Source organism: Pseudonaja textilis, chromosome 3 (genome assembly GCF_049901715.1).
Source record: "Pseudonaja textilis isolate UNSWEBS1 chromosome 3, rPseTex1.2, whole genome shotgun sequence".
Taxonomy (NCBI): domain Eukaryota; kingdom Metazoa; phylum Chordata; class Lepidosauria; order Squamata; family Elapidae; genus Pseudonaja; species Pseudonaja textilis.
Window position 1 is genome coordinate 52,948,185 of NC_141992.1, and position 19,742 is coordinate 52,967,926.

At 37.9% G+C, this 19,742-nt stretch overlaps 1 protein-coding gene across 1 annotated transcript in view; it reads left to right on the top strand.

Annotated features, from left to right (window-relative positions):
• The window catches only part of KCNC4 (potassium voltage-gated channel subfamily C member 4), a 30,994-nt gene extending 11,994 nt beyond the window's left edge, over positions 1-19,000 (top strand). The window contains exons 3-4 of the mRNA XM_026707276.2: positions 2,778-2,963; positions 18,291-19,000. Coding sequence (XP_026563061.2) covers positions 2,778-2,963; positions 18,291-18,310 — 206 coding nt within the window. The 3' untranslated portion in view covers positions 18,311-19,000. The remainder of the gene's footprint in view (positions 1-2,777; positions 2,964-18,290) is intronic.
• Positions 19,001-19,742: the final 742 nt, after the last annotated feature.

The following is a 19,742-nucleotide window of genomic DNA, read 5'->3' on the forward strand; positions in this document are numbered from 1 at the left end:
GTTTTTCCCTAGTGCAACTCATGTAACAGAAAGCAAATATTTTCCTTATTTTAAGACTTCAGCTTCTTCAGTTTGTAATTGAAAACCAGTGAAATAATTTCAGCAATTGGATTAACAGACTGTGCTACATTGCTGGGTAAACATGGTGACTAAGCCATAGGTCTGATTCAAAAGTCACATTTAATCATTGTTTACTGAATAAGCCCCAGTTAGCTAGATTTATACTGCACTAAGCTACAAGCCATAATTTATCACTCACAAGGGCTGGTTTCACACAGCACATAAGTGAAAACCAAATAAGTCACATTTGGGCTTAGTTCCAATTGTGTACTTGGTCTATAACATCTTTCCCCCCATCTATTGCCTTTCTAGTATGTTGGAACAATAAACCTGATTTAGTGTTTTGCACAAATCATAGGCAGATTGTATCTCTCGTCCCTTGAAAGAAGTTGGATTCCAAATCCTGTGAAATCTTTCCTCATCTTATGGATTGGCAGATTTGTTGGGATTAATGCAGTCTGGGATTTCAATACATTTAATATACTACTGTGTTTCCCCCAAAATAAGACCTAACTGGAAAATAAGGCCTAGCATGATTTTTCAGGATGCTTGTAATGTAATCCTTACCCCCCAAATAAGCCCCAGTTAAGATTGTCAGCCAGACAGGTGCATTTAGTACCTTATTTCCCTGAAAATAAGACTTAGCCGGAAAATAAACTCTAATCCGTCCTTTGGAGCAAAAATTAATATAAGACCTGGTCTTATTTTTTCGGAAAACATGGTAGGCTGAGGAAGGCTGCTCTATTACTAATAAGTTAAGGGAACCAGATGTGGTACAACTTTCACCAGTTGCAAAGACAGCTTCTGTATGAATCTCCCAACAAGAAAATCAGGAAGTCTGAGACATGAGGTATGAGCAAGTCATTTGTATCATTTTTTTCAGTCTGAGATAAGGAATATTTATGAGATGTAAAGATTTGGCCTAGAACACAGGTGTCAAACTCATGACCTCATGTGACCTCATGTGACAATCATGACATCATGTGACGATCATTTTTCCCTTCTGGAGCTGGGGTGGGCGTGGCCAGTGCATGACACATCTGGCCCATGGGCTACCAGTTTGAGACCCCTGGCCTAGCACAACCTTATCAGTATTATAGTGTTAATATTTACTATATTCTAAGTTATATCTGGCTATACATTCATTATGAACAGAATGCTGTTTCTAGAAAACTTCAGTTTCTGTGGAAACCATACTGCAGTCACCATAGCATTAATGCACGGTATATTTTCCACGGTATATGTGGAAACTATACTCAAGTCATCGTAGCATTAATGCACAGTAATATGACAGCTTATTTTCTGTAAGGTATTTCTCTTTAAATATAGTATGTAGGACTGATGTTTTGACCAGTGATGGGATTCAAAATTTTTTTACTACTGGTTCTGTAGGCATGGCTTGGTGCAGGGGTTGCCAACCTTTTGGACCTCAAGGACCACCAAACTCATAATTTTAGATCCTAGGGACCACTAACCGGTTCTGTGGGTGTGGCCTAATTTGTGGGTGTGACAGGCTGGGCATGGCTTGTATGTAAATATTATAAATATTAATAAAAATATTGATTTTTTTATTAAAAAAGAGCAACTTTTACCCAAAATCAGGCAGAGCAGGCAGATTGAGTTGCTCACAGAATCATTCAGTGATCTATCTATCTGCCATCGGCTAGCTCAGTCTCTCAAATTTGTTTGCTATGAGTCTGCACTGAATTCACTTGCAAGCAAACCTTCAGTCCTAAGGGAGGTTCAGCTGTGCTTAAAATCAGAGCCGAAGATCTAAATACTAGCTTGAAAGCAAGAAATCCAACCATTTTCTGCTTCCTAGCTAATCTAAATCTCCCAGCACAGCAGAACAGATGATAGTCAGAAAAAGGAAAAATAGCAATTTAGCAGGCAAGTTTGCCAGGTAAGGAGTGAGTGGGTGGGGAGGGTTCCCGCAGGCCATGTGGGCGGCGCAGCCTTGTATTTCTGCACAGCCTGGATTAATTGCTCTGGGGGTAAGATTTCTCTGTGGCCCACCAAAATTTTCTCACGGCCAACCAGTGGCCACGGTCCACTGGTTGGTGACCACTGGCTTGGTGAGCATGGCAGGAGAAGGATACTGTAAAATTTTCATTCCCTCCCCACTCCTGGGGGAAGGTTACTGCAAAATCCCATTCTCTTCCTACCCCACTAACCTGCTTTCCAGCTCTGTTCTCCTGTGCAGGGCAACAAAAGAAGACCCAGCCAATCAGCTGGGATTCAGGAGGCAGAGAATAGTTGGGGGCAGGGCCAGTCAGAGGTGGTATTTTCCAGTTCTCTGAACTACTCAAAATTTCCGCTACCGGTTCTCCAGAACTGGTCAGAACCTGCTGAATACCACCTCTGGTTTTGACACTTTCCCCCCCTCAACATTGGTGGATTCACCAACAAATATTGCTGAAAGGACTGAATCCAAAATTTCAGTCAAGAAGATGAGAAATTGATTCCAATATACTTTGGAAATGTCACTTAAAATGAAAATGCTGCCTCCCCTGGATTATGTCATATAATCTTTTATATCTAAATAAATTATTCATTTTCCTGTTGGCAAAGCAGGTGCAGATTTGGCATATTCTGGCTCCAAAAGTTGACCTTTCTTTCTTTCTTTCTTTCTTTCTTTCTTTCTTTCTTTCTTTCTTTCTTTCTTTCTTTCTTTCTTTCTTTCTTTCTTTCTTTCTTTCTTTCTTTCTCCTTCTAAGACACCAAGCAGAACGGAGATGCCAATGTGGTTCTGTCAGATGAAGATCAACCTCTTTCTTCACCCCAAGAGGAGAAGCAGCTCATGAGGGGCTCAAGTACCAGGGACAAAAACAAGAAAGCAGCAACCTGTTTTCTCCTGAGCACTGGAGATTTCTCTTGTGCTGCTGATGGTAGCATCCGGAAAGGTATGAAAGATTCCAAGATCTGTGTTGGTGAATGGAGGGAAATCTGTGAAATATTAAATAATGTACAGTATACGGGGCAAGTTTTGCAGTTGGCTATAACTGGCAAACAATGGCAATGCTAGCTACTTTTGAAAGTTGACCTCTCTGCACTTTCTTGGTCTGTAATAGAGTTGATTGGTAGAGACCCAAGCTATATTTCTAAAACCTGCCCCAGGCAATAGTGAACCTAAAAGTTATACCTTTTCCTCCCATTTTGTTTTTGCCCTTGTTTGACTTCTTTTTGCACTGGGTCTGGCAAGCAAGAAGGTAAGGACTAAAGGAAAAAAAGGGTAGGGGAAGCAGCAGTTGCCTTCTCCCTCACTGCATTGTAAAGTTTAAATTATTATAATTTAAGCTTATGGAATAAAAGCCTTGGTTTGTGATGGCCACATGACAACCCCACCCCCACCCCCAAACACATGTGATGGCTCTGCTCATGGGAACAATACCTATAATAACCTATATCTTATTCAAAAGAAGAAGAACCAATCCATGGCTAAGGCATTCCTAAACCACTTACACTTACAATTTTTTGTTTCATCTTGAGCTGTTAAGTTAGCAAAATTTTATCTTGCTTGCCCTTCAGAAGTTCAAATAACCCTCACAATTTCCAACTTCTTTCTGCTTGGGAATTCTGGAAATTGTATGCTATCCTTCACATCATGAAGTACCTGGTTGTAGAAGGCTGGCTTTAAGCTGTATGACTTCTAATGGAATTGAGTAGTTCTTGTCTACTTCTTTCTTTAGTCTTCATGAATCCTTGGGAGATAACATCTTTGATTATGAGATACCAAATGTATTTTTTATTCAAATATCAAATCTGTTTTTCCATTTCCATTTTATTTTTAATGTCATTTTGCATTGTACTTTAGTGTATTTTATTCTTAGACACATATCTGGCACTATTGTAAAACCCAGCAAAGTGGAGGGAGGAAAAATAGCAAGGTTGGAAGATGGGATCCTAGAGTAAAAACATTGCATTTTATGTACATAGGCATGGGGAAAATCAATGATTGCTTAACAAAGCATTTTCTGATTAAAAACAAATCTGAAATTGCATTCTTAAACAAGCCAGAACACAAAATGAAACACAGAGGGCAAAAGTAATTAGCAATGTATTTGGTACAAAGTCATGAAACAGCTTAGAGTAGATATACTCTTGTCTTAGAGGCAACATGTCACTGTTTCTTTTACCATTTCATTTTGTTTTTAACATCTAACCTTACAAAGAAGCTTAATGTCTATGGAGAATCTCAGTCATCCAGGTCATGATTGTCTTAAAGGTGCTTTTTTCATGAGGCAACAGGACTTCTTTGTTTTCTGTGAAGACGTTTCGCTTCTCATCCATTCTCATTCTTGGATGAGAAGCGAATCGTCTTCAAATAAAACAAGAAAGTTCAGTTGCCTCTTGCAAAAAACCCACCTTTGGGACAAAGAAGCTTAATGTTTTTTTCTTGAAACATAATGTAGTTTTATGGATCGGGTGTGAACAGCCTAGCACCATAGGATATCTGTATTTCTATAAAATCCAGCTTAATTTTGGTATCTCCAGATGGGTCTGAGATAGATTACCAGTCCCCAAACCTAGAAAGTCTTTGCTAGTCAATGTAGATATTACTGAGTTAAATGAATTTATTGGTTATAAAATGGCTTCCTGAGTTCTAGATAAATAATTGAGAGCCTGTTTTAATATCTGCAACATCTAGATATGAAGTTCACTCTATGCTGAACCTTTTGGATTCACACAGCAGACAGGAACATACATGACAGGCATCATAGATGGCATATCAAAATGAAGACTTGTGCATGTCGTGGAAGAAACAATTTATTAAAAAAAACTTTGTAGATTATATTAATACTCAGATGTGGGTGAGGGAAGTTGCAATCAAGTCAGCGTGGAACACACCAAAAGCATATCAGCTTTCATGCTTCAAGTAGACCTCAGCTTAAAAATGTTGCAAATAATCAGATCAAACCTCTTAGCTGCTTGGAAGAGAAATATATGAGCTGCTTGACTCTGTTTATTTCAATGTTACTCCTTTCCCAAATTATCCCTGAAATAATTAGGCATTTAGGAGATAAAAGCTTGTCTATCCCTACTTTAACAGGATCAGGTAGTTTGGGACTAACAAATGAAAGAGTAAGACATATTTAGGGGAGACTGTTTTAAAGGGCAGTGGAACTGGTGGGGTGAGGATGGCAGATGGGAACAGGAGGTGTTACATGTACCTTTTAAAAACTTACACTTTGCAAAGACTCTTTTATGGACTTTGGCAAGTTATATAATTATCATTTCTAAAGGGCAGGTGAACAAACTATGAGAGGCATATGCAGTCAAATATATATAATGAATGTGCTTGTTTGCATAATCTAATATACAATATGAATTGCTCAAATTCATGCCTATGAATATAGAAGGATCTGATGTAAGTAAATATCAGATAAGAGCATATGGATGGTTCTGGCTTCAAGCCATGATAGGCTTCCTATTTTCATAGTTTTTCATAGTTACGTGGAATCATGAATTTCATTAGGTTCACATTCTCCCAACTGTTGATAGCTGCCCACTCACGTAACTTTTAGCAATCATAAACTAAAGGTAAATATGTGAGCAGACACATATAATTACTGAAATGAGTAATTGATCATAAGTCTAGGTAGTTCATTCCATGTGCATGGGTTCCTATGTCACCACTTGTAACTGTGCAAGTAGCTGCACATGAAGAATACTGAACTTCTAAAACAGTAGGATATGAGAGAATAACGTCTCCTGTCTTTCTGTGACACATCCAAACAGAAAATTCTTAGGAATACTAATGAAAAGAAATGTCTTTATATCTTTCTTTTTAATAGACTTCTTTTCATGGTTAAAACATAGCAAAAATATGGGGAAAACACAGGAAGTTACTCAGCCTATGTTTGAGGTAGGACACATACCCAATAATGGATGCATCTAAAACCACTAATGATGGCACAATCTCTATGCATCCAGTCAGTTACTTGGCAACAAACAAATGCATTTTTATGCACTTAGAATGACTTTAACTAGCATCTGTACATAGTGCTGGGAAAGTTGCCTATCTAACTTATGCTGTTAAAAATCAGCACAAAACTTATTTAAATGAACTCTTCACAACAATTTACCATTTTCCTAACAGGTATGTCAGAGTAGCTTGCTACCAGACCCCATTGCCTCTGCCTGCTCTGGAGTTTCATATTTGTTCCTTCTGGACCTAAATTCCATTTAGAAAGATACAATTTGGTGCAATGTGATGATCTGCTAAAACCATACCTATATTTGCAGATTCTAGGTTAGTTATAGTTTGCTCTCTATGGTTGGTTTCCTTTTTGAAACCAACCATACTTTGGAGGTGGGAGGCAGTTTGTGGCACTCCAGATTATGCTGTGTTACACAATTCCTAGACTTATTATTGGCTATGGTACCTAGAAGTGCCGAGAGTCACTGTATATTTCCATAACATCTGGAGTGTGCTGATTTCCATGATTTGTATAGATGTAAAGATAAATTTGATTTTAGCTGAAGATACATCAGCTATTTTTCTCTGATTCCGCAAAAAAAGGACAGCTGCCATTTCAAAACCTTTATTCCATCCGTTTGCTTCTTGCATTAACAGGTTGCCTTATAAAACCTAAACACAAAATATATAAAACTCAATAGGATGCTCGTGATGTCAGAGCACGAAATATTCTATTTTGTTCCTCTACTGCTCTTCTTGCCCACCTTACTGTGTTGTGTGTACTGTTAGTTTGACCCAGGACAGACTTGGAAACAGACAAAGCAAGTCAGCTTTTCTCCTCTTATATCACTGAACATAAGAAGAGACTTGGTGAAGTGTCCCAACACTATTCACTCTTTTCCTTCTTCTCAACCTTCTTCCTCCTCAACCTTCTTCCTTGTCCTTCAGAGGGAAGGAAGGGATGACACTAGGGGTCTTGAAATGATGCACCTGGCTTTAGAATGCAGTTGTTAAAGGGCTTCTCACTGAGAAACTGAAAGCCGGTGTTTTAAAGAAGACCATAAGTGGTGTCTGGTTGGTATTAAAGTCAAGAAGCACATATAGCATTTTTACCTTGAAGTTATCATTGGGCAGAGATTTTCAATCCTAGAAAAAGAAAACCTAAAAATAATAATAAAGGTTTCTAGGAGATCTGAGTGGAGAATCTCTATTATTCTGCTCCCTGTTTTGAAGGTGACCTATGTACCTCAGGTTCTAAAGCATGGAAGGAGACTGATAAAAATGCAAGATTTTCACCGCATGTATAAGCCCTATGCTTTGATAGCTGTGAATGAATTCCTCTGCCTTGTACTGTGAGTAATATACTGTTTAAATCCAGCAGGTTTGTGAGGCATTTGTTCCATAACGGTGTGTTTTGGCATTGTGCGATTTGACTAATTAAGTGTATTCGTTTGCTTATTAAGCTTTCAAGTCTCAGTAGGTAATGAGTCACGCAATAAATATGCTGAATGCTGTATACTTTTTATTCAGCTGAGGGAAAACAATGCCGTTTCAGATAATTGGTGTAGTGATAAGGCACTGATATATGCAGCTCCTATTTTCATTGGGTTAGCTGAGAAGAAAATAATCATTATTTGTAATGGGCCCAACTATGGACCAGACCCAGTGTGGGATACCGTGCATCAGTTTTGCAATCTGAAAGCCACATAGCCTGCATTTCATTGCTTCATCAGTTTTGTGCATGTGCAAGTTCCTTCTATGCAGACTTTATGGAACTAAATTGGATTGAAAATAGCAACACTATAGACTGAAAACATTTCCTTTGGTAGAACCCCAGTGTATAAACATTTCTGCAGATAATAAGGTTAAACATAACAAGTGGCCTAATTTAACACAAAGGGTAGATTCAGAGTCCCCCTTTTTCTGAAAAGTTCAGTGAAATCTTTCTTTCAGCTTTAGATTCAGCCAGCCCAAATGTTCTGGTTAATCAAGGTGCAGGAAACTGTGTTCAAAACAGGAGGATAATATCATTAACCATTAAGATAGAATTTTACCTCCTGGAGTGATCTTTGCAATGTCAGTGCAGATAGAAGCAATAACTGGAATACAGAATCTAATTCCCTTTTATTCATAATTCAGTCATGTAATATATTTTATTCAAAGATTATAATTCTCAAAATTATAAGTCATCATTCCAGTTTAAGTTTCTCAGCCAAAGCCTACTGTTTCCTTCCAAGCTTCTTTGCAAATGTGATTCTGCCAGAAAGACTAAAACCAAAGAATTCATGAGGATTATTCATTCATGTCTATAGTACTCAAAAGGAAAATACAGTCAAGTTAATGTAAATATTATAGGACTGGAATATGCTAATAATACGGAATATGCTAATAATGACTGACTACAAAAGAGAACAAGACTTTTCAGTGCCTTAACTACAATTATTCATGACTCCTCAAAACAAAGGATACTTCTTGAAATTCCATTTATTAAACAGCTTGTCCACTTGTGCATGACAGTGCAAAGAGGTTTGAGATGGCAACTACCATAACATCTTTGTTTTGGTTTTGGAACAGTTTGAGGGTTCAGCAATCTTTTTCACCCAATTATATTTAAATAAAATTAAATGTATTTTCCTATGACATAATTGCCTTTTGAAAATAAATTTTAAAAATTTCCACTGATTTAGAAAAAATCAGTGCTGATAACTGCCATGCAAATCTTTATTCCAGAAACCCTAAAAGCAGCTGATGTAAAAGTAAAATAAAGTTTACCCACTCACCTAAAGGAGATCGTTCTACTTTGTCTATTTTTTGATACGGTTAGTCCTTGACTTACGACCACAATTGAGCCCAAAATTTCAACTGCTAAGCGGGACATTTGTTAAGTGATTTTTGCCCCACTTGTGCAACCTTTCCATCAACAGATGTTAAATAAACAATTGTGACACGTTTGTTAAGTGAAACTGGCTTCCCCATTGATTTTGTTTGTCAGAAAGTTGCCAAAGATGATCACATGACTCGGGACACTGCAACCATGATAAACACATGTCAGTTGCCAAGAATCTGGATTTTGATCATGTGACCACTGGAATACAGGTAGTCCTCAACTTACAATAGTTCATTTAGTGACTGTTCAAAGTTACAACAGCCCTGAAAAAAGTGACTTTTGACCGTTAACAACCTTTGCAGCATCCCCATGATTGTGTGATCAAAATTCAGATGCATGGCAACTGGTTCATACTTACAACTGTTGCTGTGTCTCAAGGTCATGTGACTTTCTGACAAGCAGAGTCAATGGGGAAGCCGGATTCACTCAACAACCAGGTTACTAACTTATCAATTGCAGTGATTCATTTAACAACTGAGGCAAGAAAGACCGTAAAATGGGACAAACCTCATTTAACAAATGTCTCACTTAACAACATCAATTTTGGGCTCAATTGTGGTCATAAGTCAAGGACTACCTTTACTGCAATGGCTGTAAATGCAAAAAACAGTCATAAGTCATTTTTTTGACTTAACAGTCATTTTTTCCCAACGCTTTTTTTTTTGAATTTTGTATTTTCCTTTGTGAAGCTTCACTGAAATAATACCCAAACCAGCAGTGCACGTTAGACCTTTATGCCTGATCAGAATAAAAGGATTCTGTGAAACAGAGAAAGTACAGTAGGTGCCATTTAGGGTTCAAGTAGCTAACTCATAATATCTGAGATTTGTGCATGCAAACTAAATATTGTAATGTTTTCACTTTGCAGGATATCAGAGAGAGCAATTGAGGCAGGCAGGGGCAAAATGTTCTACCTTTCTCATTCATATGCAAAGATACATTTTGCCTTTCCCGCAGTTTGAAAAAAAGAGTTTTGCACAAGCTTAAAAAGTTGGATTCTGTTTTGAAAGTTTGCTGTTTTTAATTTTACAACGTTTTAGCCAGGGTTATTGTAAATTTGTCATGCATTATTTTATACTTCTTTATATCTCATTGATTCATGAAGTTCCTTCAGGAGTCTGAATTTTTAAATTTCAGCTGTTAGAGAAAACAGTAAAAATAGTTGGCAACTGCCCTTACATTAAGGCAATTTTATGATTGACTGATCAATTGATCAAATTTTTATGCTGTCCATCTCCCCTACAAGGTGATTGTTTTGTAGCAATATCTCCCTCTTCAATGTCAGGCGCTGCCCTTTGGTCTTGGGTCCTAATATACTAAATCAATTTAGTATATTTTTGCTTTGGAGTCCTTGGTGGTCTCTCAGTGTGGTTGTTTGCTTGCAAGCATTTCATTACCTGGCTAGATAACAGCATCAGTCCTAGTGAGCGTGAGGCTTGCTCCCTTTTTATATGTGGTAGTTTGAGCTGCCAGGTGTAATTTTTTTTCCTTGGTAGTTCTTATCACAAACTATAAAGGAGAAAACCATGCACACACCACCAATTCTGGCAGGACCACTGCATATAAACAGGAAGCAAACCCACAGGTGCTAGCACTGATGTTACCCAGTTGGATAATGAAACATCTGTAAACAACAATAAAGCTTAGAAAGCACCAGACTCCATTGTTCAACTCTGGGTTACAGATATTTGCTTCCATTGAAAGCGTTGCCTTTACAGGCTGACTCAGGTAGACAGGATGTGAGGCAAAGAGAGATGTATGAATGATTGGAGGGCTAGTACACCTGAGTAGTGATGGTTTAATGGCTAACAGCTGTATAGATTTGGGCTTTTGCTATTCCTTGATTGGTATCCAGTGATTTGCACAAAATGGTTTCTTGCACTATTTGAAAGCAAGTTTCTTATCTTCCAGTAGATAAATAGCAATTACCTATTTTTATAGCATTCAACAATAAAATAGAGGGTATGTGCATGCCCTTAAAACCTGGATTGAATTCAGCCGCAGTCTTCTTACTCATTCCTGATTAGACAGCTGTGGCCTTTTCTGAGACAGGAAGTTTAATCAAATTACCCCAGTGAGATTTCATCATTCCATGTATATGTTTTACAGACAATTTCCTCATACTTATGCAGGATGCTTGTAAGGAAGCCAGTAAATTTTAAAAAAAGCGCATGAATGGTTTTGTTATGCTTAACAATTTGCCAAACTTTTAGAAAACAACTTGGATTGTGGGTTGAAGAGGGGCGCATGATAGCAGGTGGGGGAATACTTAGGCTCCACATAAACATAGGTAGACAGAGGTTGTTATTTCTTTGGAATCTGGCACCAGACAGAAGTCGGGTATGAATCTGATCTCTGCTTAAAGCAAAGATGGGTCTTTACCCTTCTGACATTAAGAAACTTTAGTGCAGGGGTCTCCAACCTTGGCAACTTTAAGCCTGGTGGAGTTGAACTCCCAAAATTGACCTGGCTGGGGAATTCTGGGAGTTGAAGTTGTCAGGCTTAAAGTTGCAAAGGTTGGAGACCCTTGCTTTAGTGCAACAAGTATTTTTAATCAGCAAGGACAATATTGTTTGAGCCAGTGTTTATTAGAAGTGACATGTAGCCCCACTATGCAATTTTTAGACTTGGCATTATGCAACTTAGTGTACAAAGCATGACTAATATCCCTGCTGTTTTGACAGAACAAAAACCAGAGTTAGGGAGTAAGACACCAGAAAGCTTAGCAGAAGCTTTTTAATAGTAGTAAGATCAAGCCCTGATAAGTGAAGAGAGCAGCACGGTTAGATATTAATCAAATGGATTCTGCTAACTGTTAAAAGTGTTCTTTGAATTGTTATAAGAAAAAAAACTGTTGGAAAGCCAATGATGATTGAATCTTAAAGCTCTTGAACTCAGATCTCAGTTCATTCTAGTATTTCCTTCTTAAATATAGGAAGGAGAGCAAAACTACATGAATGAATATTTCCACACTACCATTATTTTTGTTCTCCAGTTTTCCCAGAACAATTCAAAGACAACTTGTGATCATCTTATTTTCTGCTTTCTTCAAATTCTGAAGGCACAACTACACTTTGAGTCATTCAGAGTTCATCTCTAGGAAATCAAGAATGGTACAAATGTACCAGGATGGTACAAAAATATGAACACTGTCCCATTCCTTGAGCTATCATCAGTCCCAGATCAACAAACATGTTTTCATCTCTACTCCACACAAAAGAGAAATGAGTTAAATTGATGGTGGCCTGCATCCAGCTGTATTTTCAGTCGGTGTTCTTTTCCTTTTTATTGTTTACAAATAAATACTGAATGGTTGACCTTCAGAAAAAACTCTTAGTTGCAAAGATGCCTTTCCTCGATTACTCTGAAAAGCCTCCTGCAAGTTACCACGATGAAACTATAGCATGTTAGCATTTCTGCAACCAGGGCTTTCTCCATTATTTCTAAGTATTCTTGCAAATTTACTAGGGTAGCTGGAATGGGAGTGGGGGAAGTAATTGTCTGGCATGCTTACAGAGAAGTACCAGGAACAGAATATAGAAGCTGCATAAAGATGGCTTCTTTGAGATGTTGGTGAGGCAAGGCTTCCCAGCAACAGAAAAATAGGCTACCTATAGAATTAAAATATTACAAATGGAAATTTTAGCTGTAGCTGAGCCAGCGACACAGATGTGTGGGATTGTACAGGCACAGAGTTGGTTTTTGGAATGGTGCAAAGACACTGTATAATTCAATTGTACCCTACATACATACACTGTTTTATATAGATCTCTAGTAGGAAAACAAGGCAGATATGACTTGACATGCTGGTCTCGTGAAGAGGTGCAGAACATCTGTTGATTTGAGAGGCCCCAGCATGCTTTGCCTGGCATGTTGAAGGCTATGTTTCAAAAGTAAGTGTTCTTTAGCCTTCCATAAATTCTACAATATGCAAAAAAGATACAACATTTTCAACCTGGTGGGTCACTGTGGTGGGTCCACAGAAGGAATGATGATAGACAATATTTTTGCATTTCTGATCCCAGGGAACATTATGTTTCCAGCAAATTATCCAACCACAATATATATTACAGCACACATATCAGCAGGACATGCTAAAATAGCTTGGCTGCTGTGTCTCCATCATATTTATCATTCAGAAATACATTGATTCTAATCATGGAGCCTCCTTTGACATGAGTAACACTGACAGACCAGGCTCCTGGAAAATTAGTCTGATCGTTTTAAAACACACAGTGTAGCCTTTGTATATACCATTGGGTCAATTTACTTTGTCCAAAGACACAATGGGTATGTGAAATAGTTTGAATATGAATATTTAATTCTTAAATACCTTTGTTTTCTCAGAGGGACACAAGGAGAGTGGAGAAAATGGAAATTATGAGGGTGTTAGCTAGCCAATATGCTTAAAAGTCATAGCAGTAATTGAGCTGCCCAGAAATCATCTGTGCTAGTGGTTTTTCTGCCTTGCCAATCAGATTCCTTTAGTGCTTAAAAACAGGACATCAGTTAGTGTTCGCTTATTGTAATAAATAGATATTTGGATCAAGAACAGTCTTAGCAGAAAAAGCAAGCCTTTTAATTCCTGCAGCATCTATGGAAACACAGAACTGTCAATCTGAGTTGCCTCTCAAATGTTCATCTAGTTTTACCCCTTTCAGCAAAAAAAAAAAAAAATCATAACCAAATATACCCAAAAGATTAGGCTACAAAGTTAGATGTGTGCAAATGCCTTGGTTTGAATGGAGTGTATTAATTTTGTATAAAAGTGTTTTTTTTAAAAATGTTCAGGACTAGAATAGAAATCAGTTAAGTATGAGGAGTGGATTCTGAAAAATACAATTTCCTGTACGCTTACTAGGGAATATCCTGCAGAACTTATTTTTGAAGGAACATGGAGAAGTTCGGGTTGCAAGCTCTTTATTCTCGCAATCTCCACTCCCTCTTCTGAATAGAGTAATAACTTAGAGAGAGGCGTCTGGTTGATATACATCAAAAATCCCAACAGATTCAACTAAGATTGGAAAGGCTCCAGCCTGGCATTTTATATTGCTACTAGTGGTAATGAACTATGTAGACCAATATCTGACTCAATAAAAAAACAGCTTACTGAGTGCAGTGACTTCCGGTGTCAGCCACCCGAGTTTTGCAAAGCTCACCCTCCAGCAATTCTATGTGAAACTTTAAAGTCAAAGCAAACATAATTAAGTTACTTTTAGTTCTTATTTTCATTTTAGATTACTTGAATTTAATTGTTCCTAGATGTCTTCTTTCAGCAAAACAGGGTCATAATGAAAGAAACTGAGGACTGGTTCACTTTTATAGGACTTGCTTTGTCTATCTGTGTGTAGTTATGTGTGAGGCATTTGTGTACTCTTTTGTGTATAACATGTACATTGTACTGCTATGGCTAAATAACATTTATATTGTTTTAATGCAAGATAGGGTTGTCAAGGTTGTGACTGACGATCCCAACCACACCAGCAAATCGAGATGATCAGATCTCTTTAAGCATAACTTTATTGAGTACATCATTTCGGCACGCTTAAAGCAAAGTCAACTCTTTAACTAGTTCCTGTGGTTTTTGCCTAATTAAAGAATGAATTCTTTCCTCCCCTCCCTCGACCAGGTCATATTGTCCAATTAGGAGTTCTGGTGTGACTATGGCAATTCCTTCAGGCCTTTGCCAAGCATCTGTTGAGATTACCTTGGTTCCCACCGGATGGCTTCTTGTTGTTGTCTGGGCTGGCATTCCAAACCTCTTTATTTATTTTATTTATTTATTTGGTTTGTCAATTGCCTACAAGATAATAGGTATAAGTAAAAACATAGTTATGAATACAAAGATACATATAAGAAAAATAAAAGAAACAATAGGACAGGGACAGTAGGCATGATGGTGCGCTTATGCATGCCCCCTACAGATCTCTTAGGAAAGGGGTAAGGTCAATAGTAGACAGTCTAAGGTTAAAGATTTTGGGGTTTGGGGAAGAAACCACAGAGTCAGGTAGGGTATTTCTGACATTGAACACTCTGTTGCTGAAGTTGTATTTCTTGCAATCAAGTTTGGTGCGATTAACCTTGAGTTTGTATCTTATGTTTGTTCTAGTGTTGTTATGGTTGAAGCTCAAGTATTTATTGACAGGTAGGACATTGCAATGTATGATTTTATATACTATACTTAGATTGGACCGAAGGCGGCGTAGTTCTAGGTTTTCTAGGTCTAGAATTTCAAGTCTGGTGGCATAAGGTATTCTGCAATGAGTAGAGGAGTGGAGAACTCTTCTTATGAAATATTTCTGGACTTTCTCAACTGTGTTAATATCAGATACGTAATGTGGGTTCCAGACTGATGAGCTGTATTCGAGTATTGGTCTAGCAAATGTTTTGTATGCTCTAGTTATTAGTGTAATATTACCAGAGAAAAAGCTACGTAAGATTAGATGAACAACTCTTAATGCCTTTTTGGCTATGTAGTTACAGTGGGCTCTAGCACTTAGATCATTTGAGATGAGTACTCCAAGGTCCTTGACAGAGTTTGGATCATCAACAAGGTCTTGACTATTCAGCCTTTATTTTATTTTCTGATTTTTTTTTTGCCAATATGTAAGACAGAACATTTGTTTGTTGAGATTTGAAGTTGCCATTTGTTTGACCATTCTGATATATAGTCGAGGTCTTTTTGAAGGGTAGCAGTATTGTCTGTGGTGTTGAATAGCTTTACATCATCAGTGAAGAGGATGCAGTTGCTCTTAATATGATCACAGAGGTCATTTATGTAGAGTATGAAGAGAGTTGGTCCTAGAACACCACTGTTGAGGTACAGAATTTCATAGGATGCTCCCAATTTTGACCATTTGTTGTCTGTTTGACAGGAATGCTTCTGACCAGTTATGCAAGAGTCCAGAGAAACCATTAGATTTTCGTTTTAGGAGTAGTTTGTCATGTACCACTGAATCAAAGGCTTTACAGAAGTCTATGTAGATTGCATCTATTGCTTTGCCCTGATTGAGTTGTGTAGTCTATATGTTTTTGCAGTGTAAGAGTTGCAGATTGCAGGATAGTTTTTTTCTTTCCTCCCCCCACCCCCACCCAATACTCTGTGGCAAGCTGAGAAACGAAAAAATGTCTGCGACAGCAGGCAGTGTTTTGAAGTTTGACAAGGGCCTTCTATGTATTTTGAACTGGTTAACTATTCCTGGTTTATACTCTTCAACCCCACATCTCCACATCCATCTATTACAAGCTGCTCTACTAACTTGGAGCTTTAAGATCTCAGATGCTAAGGTAGTGCTTTGATTGCCAAAATCTGCAAGTTCAGATTGCTGATATACCTGTTTCATCCCTCATTCCCGCCCCCCAGATTTGCCCTTTATTAGCGATGTGAGATTTTAGAAGCAATATTAGATTTGCATAGATTTCCTCTTTCATAGAGATGTTCCAGTCTGCTTAGAGCAGGGGTGTCCAACCTTGGCCACTTTAAGACTTGTGGACTTCAACTCCCAGAATTCCTCAGCCAGCAAAGCTGAGTTGAAGTCCACAAGTTTTAAAGTGGCCAAGGTTGGACACCCCTGGCTTAGAGCAAGCTCAACACAGCTGTCCACTACTTAGCTTGAGCTTTGTATAAGTGAAAGAGCTATTAGAGATTAAACACTTGTCCTTAGAACTAAAGTGATTTTTAACTGAGGCACTTCCAGCTGCAAGCCAGGGTGATTAATCATCCAGTGATGCAGTGTTGACATGTGAATCAGCTGGAGTGATTTCTGATCATAACTGACTATTATAAAAAAAAACATAGACGATACTGTGCAATAATATGAAACTCTGGAAGTTTCAGTCCCTTCAACTGGCTTTGCTATTTTTTTTTTCAAATCTAACAGCAACTGTTTAATAGGATGAAATTTAACCAATAAACTTTTCCCCAACAAGAAACTCCAGTTCTGGAGAGAGCAGGTTTTGTTCAGCCCCTTGAGGCATATTGTTCTATCAGGGAAAACTTATGTTCAGAGCGTTCTCATTCTCTTCTCATAAGAGATAATGCTGTAATATCAGCAGTGGAAGGGAGAAGAGTTATCTGTTAATGATTTCCTTTTAACTTCAAAGAAGAGGTTGGCCTGGCGATTAAAGCTATGAATTAAAAATCCACTCATTTAATTATCAGCTGGATGTTCTTAAAGTTAGACCTACCACCATCATCACTTGCAAGCTTTCCAGCTGGCTTCTGACAAGTAAAATCAATGGTGAAATCCAGCTACACTTAATAACCCCATGATTCACTTAGTAACTGCAGGGATTTGTTTAACAACCATGGCAAAAAAGGTCATAAAACCAGGTGCAACTCACTTAACCACCCTGCTTAGCAATGGAAATTTTTGCCCCAGTTGTGGTCAAAAGTAGCTTGAGTGGCTACCTGAGTAGCTTGGGTTACAGTTTCTCCAAAAGGAAAGAATATTTTCAGGGACTGATTAGCCCTGGTGATGCAGTGGTTAGAATTCAGTGTTGCAAGCTAACTCTGCCCACTGCCAGGAGTTTGATCCTGACTGGCTGTATTTGGTATTTCTGTACACATTAGGTGCCATATTCTACATAACCTAGATTGCTGAAGGCTGTGTTATAAGTCTGTTTGCTGTTATTTACTTCACTGATACTGAAATGTTTTGAAACTGCATGAATTAGTTATCCCTCTTTATTAAGCTACAAGAATGGCATTCTTACTATATCATTTGATTTAAGTTCCAATGTCCTAAACTTTTATTAAACTAATGCTGAAGTAAATGGTCACTGCAGATTTAATGTGTTAGCCAGATGTGTTCCAGAACAATATTCATACAGTCAAAAATGTGTGTGTGCGGGGGGTGGTGGTGTTGTCACCTTTCTTTTTGTGAGCTGATGCTACCATGTAAGTATCTGATGATCCTTCTACTAGTAGGAGATGGAAATGTGGTGTGATAGAAGTTTCTAGATATTGGCAACCTAGAGCTAATAATGAAAATGCTCTGTGTGTAGTTGGTCAGATATAGTGCCCTCAGTTTTCACTGTGCTTTTGTCTTATTCTTCTTGGTAAGCCAAGCCACCCTATGTGCATCCGGGCATTTTCTGAAGCCTTTAGAAAGCTGAATGAATCATCACAGCTCTTCCCTTTGAAGCAGCTTTGGAACCTCTAGAAGATAGTTCCCATTTTTCTCATTTCATGTAGCTATAAATAAGTTTATTTTAAGTCCATTCAAGTCCTAGTAGTCAATGGGAAGCAAATGATATTAAATAGTGTTGTCAGTGCTAGATCTATTCAATCAAAGCTAACCCCAAGGCAAACTTTGGCCATGAGACAGAAAGGAACTTAAAAGGGGGATTGGTTGGGTTTTATTTTATTGCCTGCTTGTCATCTTTTACTGTGAAAGAATCTGAAAATCCTTGTTTTTTCAGGACTCTTGAATCCTCAGTGACTGTCACTAGAAGCTGGGATTGGCTCAAGAAATTTTCCTGTTAAAAATGTATACAAGGAGAATGTAAGTTGGAAGGACCCATCAATTTGCTGTAATCCTGCTTGCTGTGTATTCAATATATAAAAATGTATCTGAGGCATTCAGGGTTACTCCATATTATCAATGTCGAGATGGGCTGTCAACCAGTGCAAGCATTTGAACTGTTTCACAATCAGCATTTTGTTGTGTGGACCAACTTGTTGGCCAACGTTGCTGCTAATTCACTGTAGAAATTTGAGTGGTTCCTGGACTTCATTTCAGATGGACACTGCTAATCTTAGGTACCTTCCAGCAGACTCCTGCAGATGCTTCAACATGTAAGTGCCAACCTAGCATTGTCTGCAGATAGCATTTAGTTTTAGACTCTACTATGTGTATTCCTGGCTTCTTCAGTAGGAAATTCCCTTTCTGTATATGATATTCATGGAACTATTTGGGAATTTCAAGCTACAAGATGTTGCAAGGTGAAAGTAGCTTGTGGGTGTATTTAAGGAAAAAGAAGAACCATTAGACTGTCCCCCCTCCCCACAGTGCTGTTACTGCATTCCCAGACAGTATTTAGTACTATTATCTTCTGTACTGTAAATATGGCTCTTCTTGTCAAACTATAAAAAAAAGTCTTAATAAAAAGATCTGGGAACTGAATTACAACTTTGGGTATTTTTCTGTTGCCTTTTTAAAAATAACTTGTTTGATGAACCACCACAACTAGTATAAAGATTGTCATGACAGTGATACAGATCTTGATTATCAACACAAGACCCTTTGCATTCCTGTCATAGCCTCTCACACTCTCCAGCACAGTCCCTGAGAAATCAAGTCTCAGAAACCTTCTGGAGCAGAAACTGATCTTCTCAATACTTTATCAACTGCTCGATAGCTCCTTTAATTGAAAATGTTGTACAGCACTATGTTAGCTCTTTCTGAAATAGCCAACAGAAGTTAGGTCTTCAGCCAAGGTTCTCAAAAAAATGAAACTCTCAGTATGAACAGCTCCAGTGGGATTGCCATAAGTCACCCAGGAAAGAACAAGATATCTCCACTTAAAAAAAAAAATAACAATAGTTGCATAGGTTTTGGGGGACTTATCCCAATCCTTCCCACTCTGGCAATTTTATTTCAGAAGCTACAATTTCTTTAAGGGTAGGGGACAGGTAGCATAAAGTTATCTGCAGATTTTCCCTATTAGAACAAGAAGCAGTGAGGAATTATTTTAACCAGAAAAACAGCTTGCTATGGAAAAAGTAACCCTTGGTTGCTATGTCTACAATTAATATAAAAATAAAAGACTAGATGCACAATGCAGGGATCTTCCAAATTACATCTAATTTGCTCCATCTAAACCTTTAATATGTTGGTAATAACAATAACAACAACAATAATAATAATATTT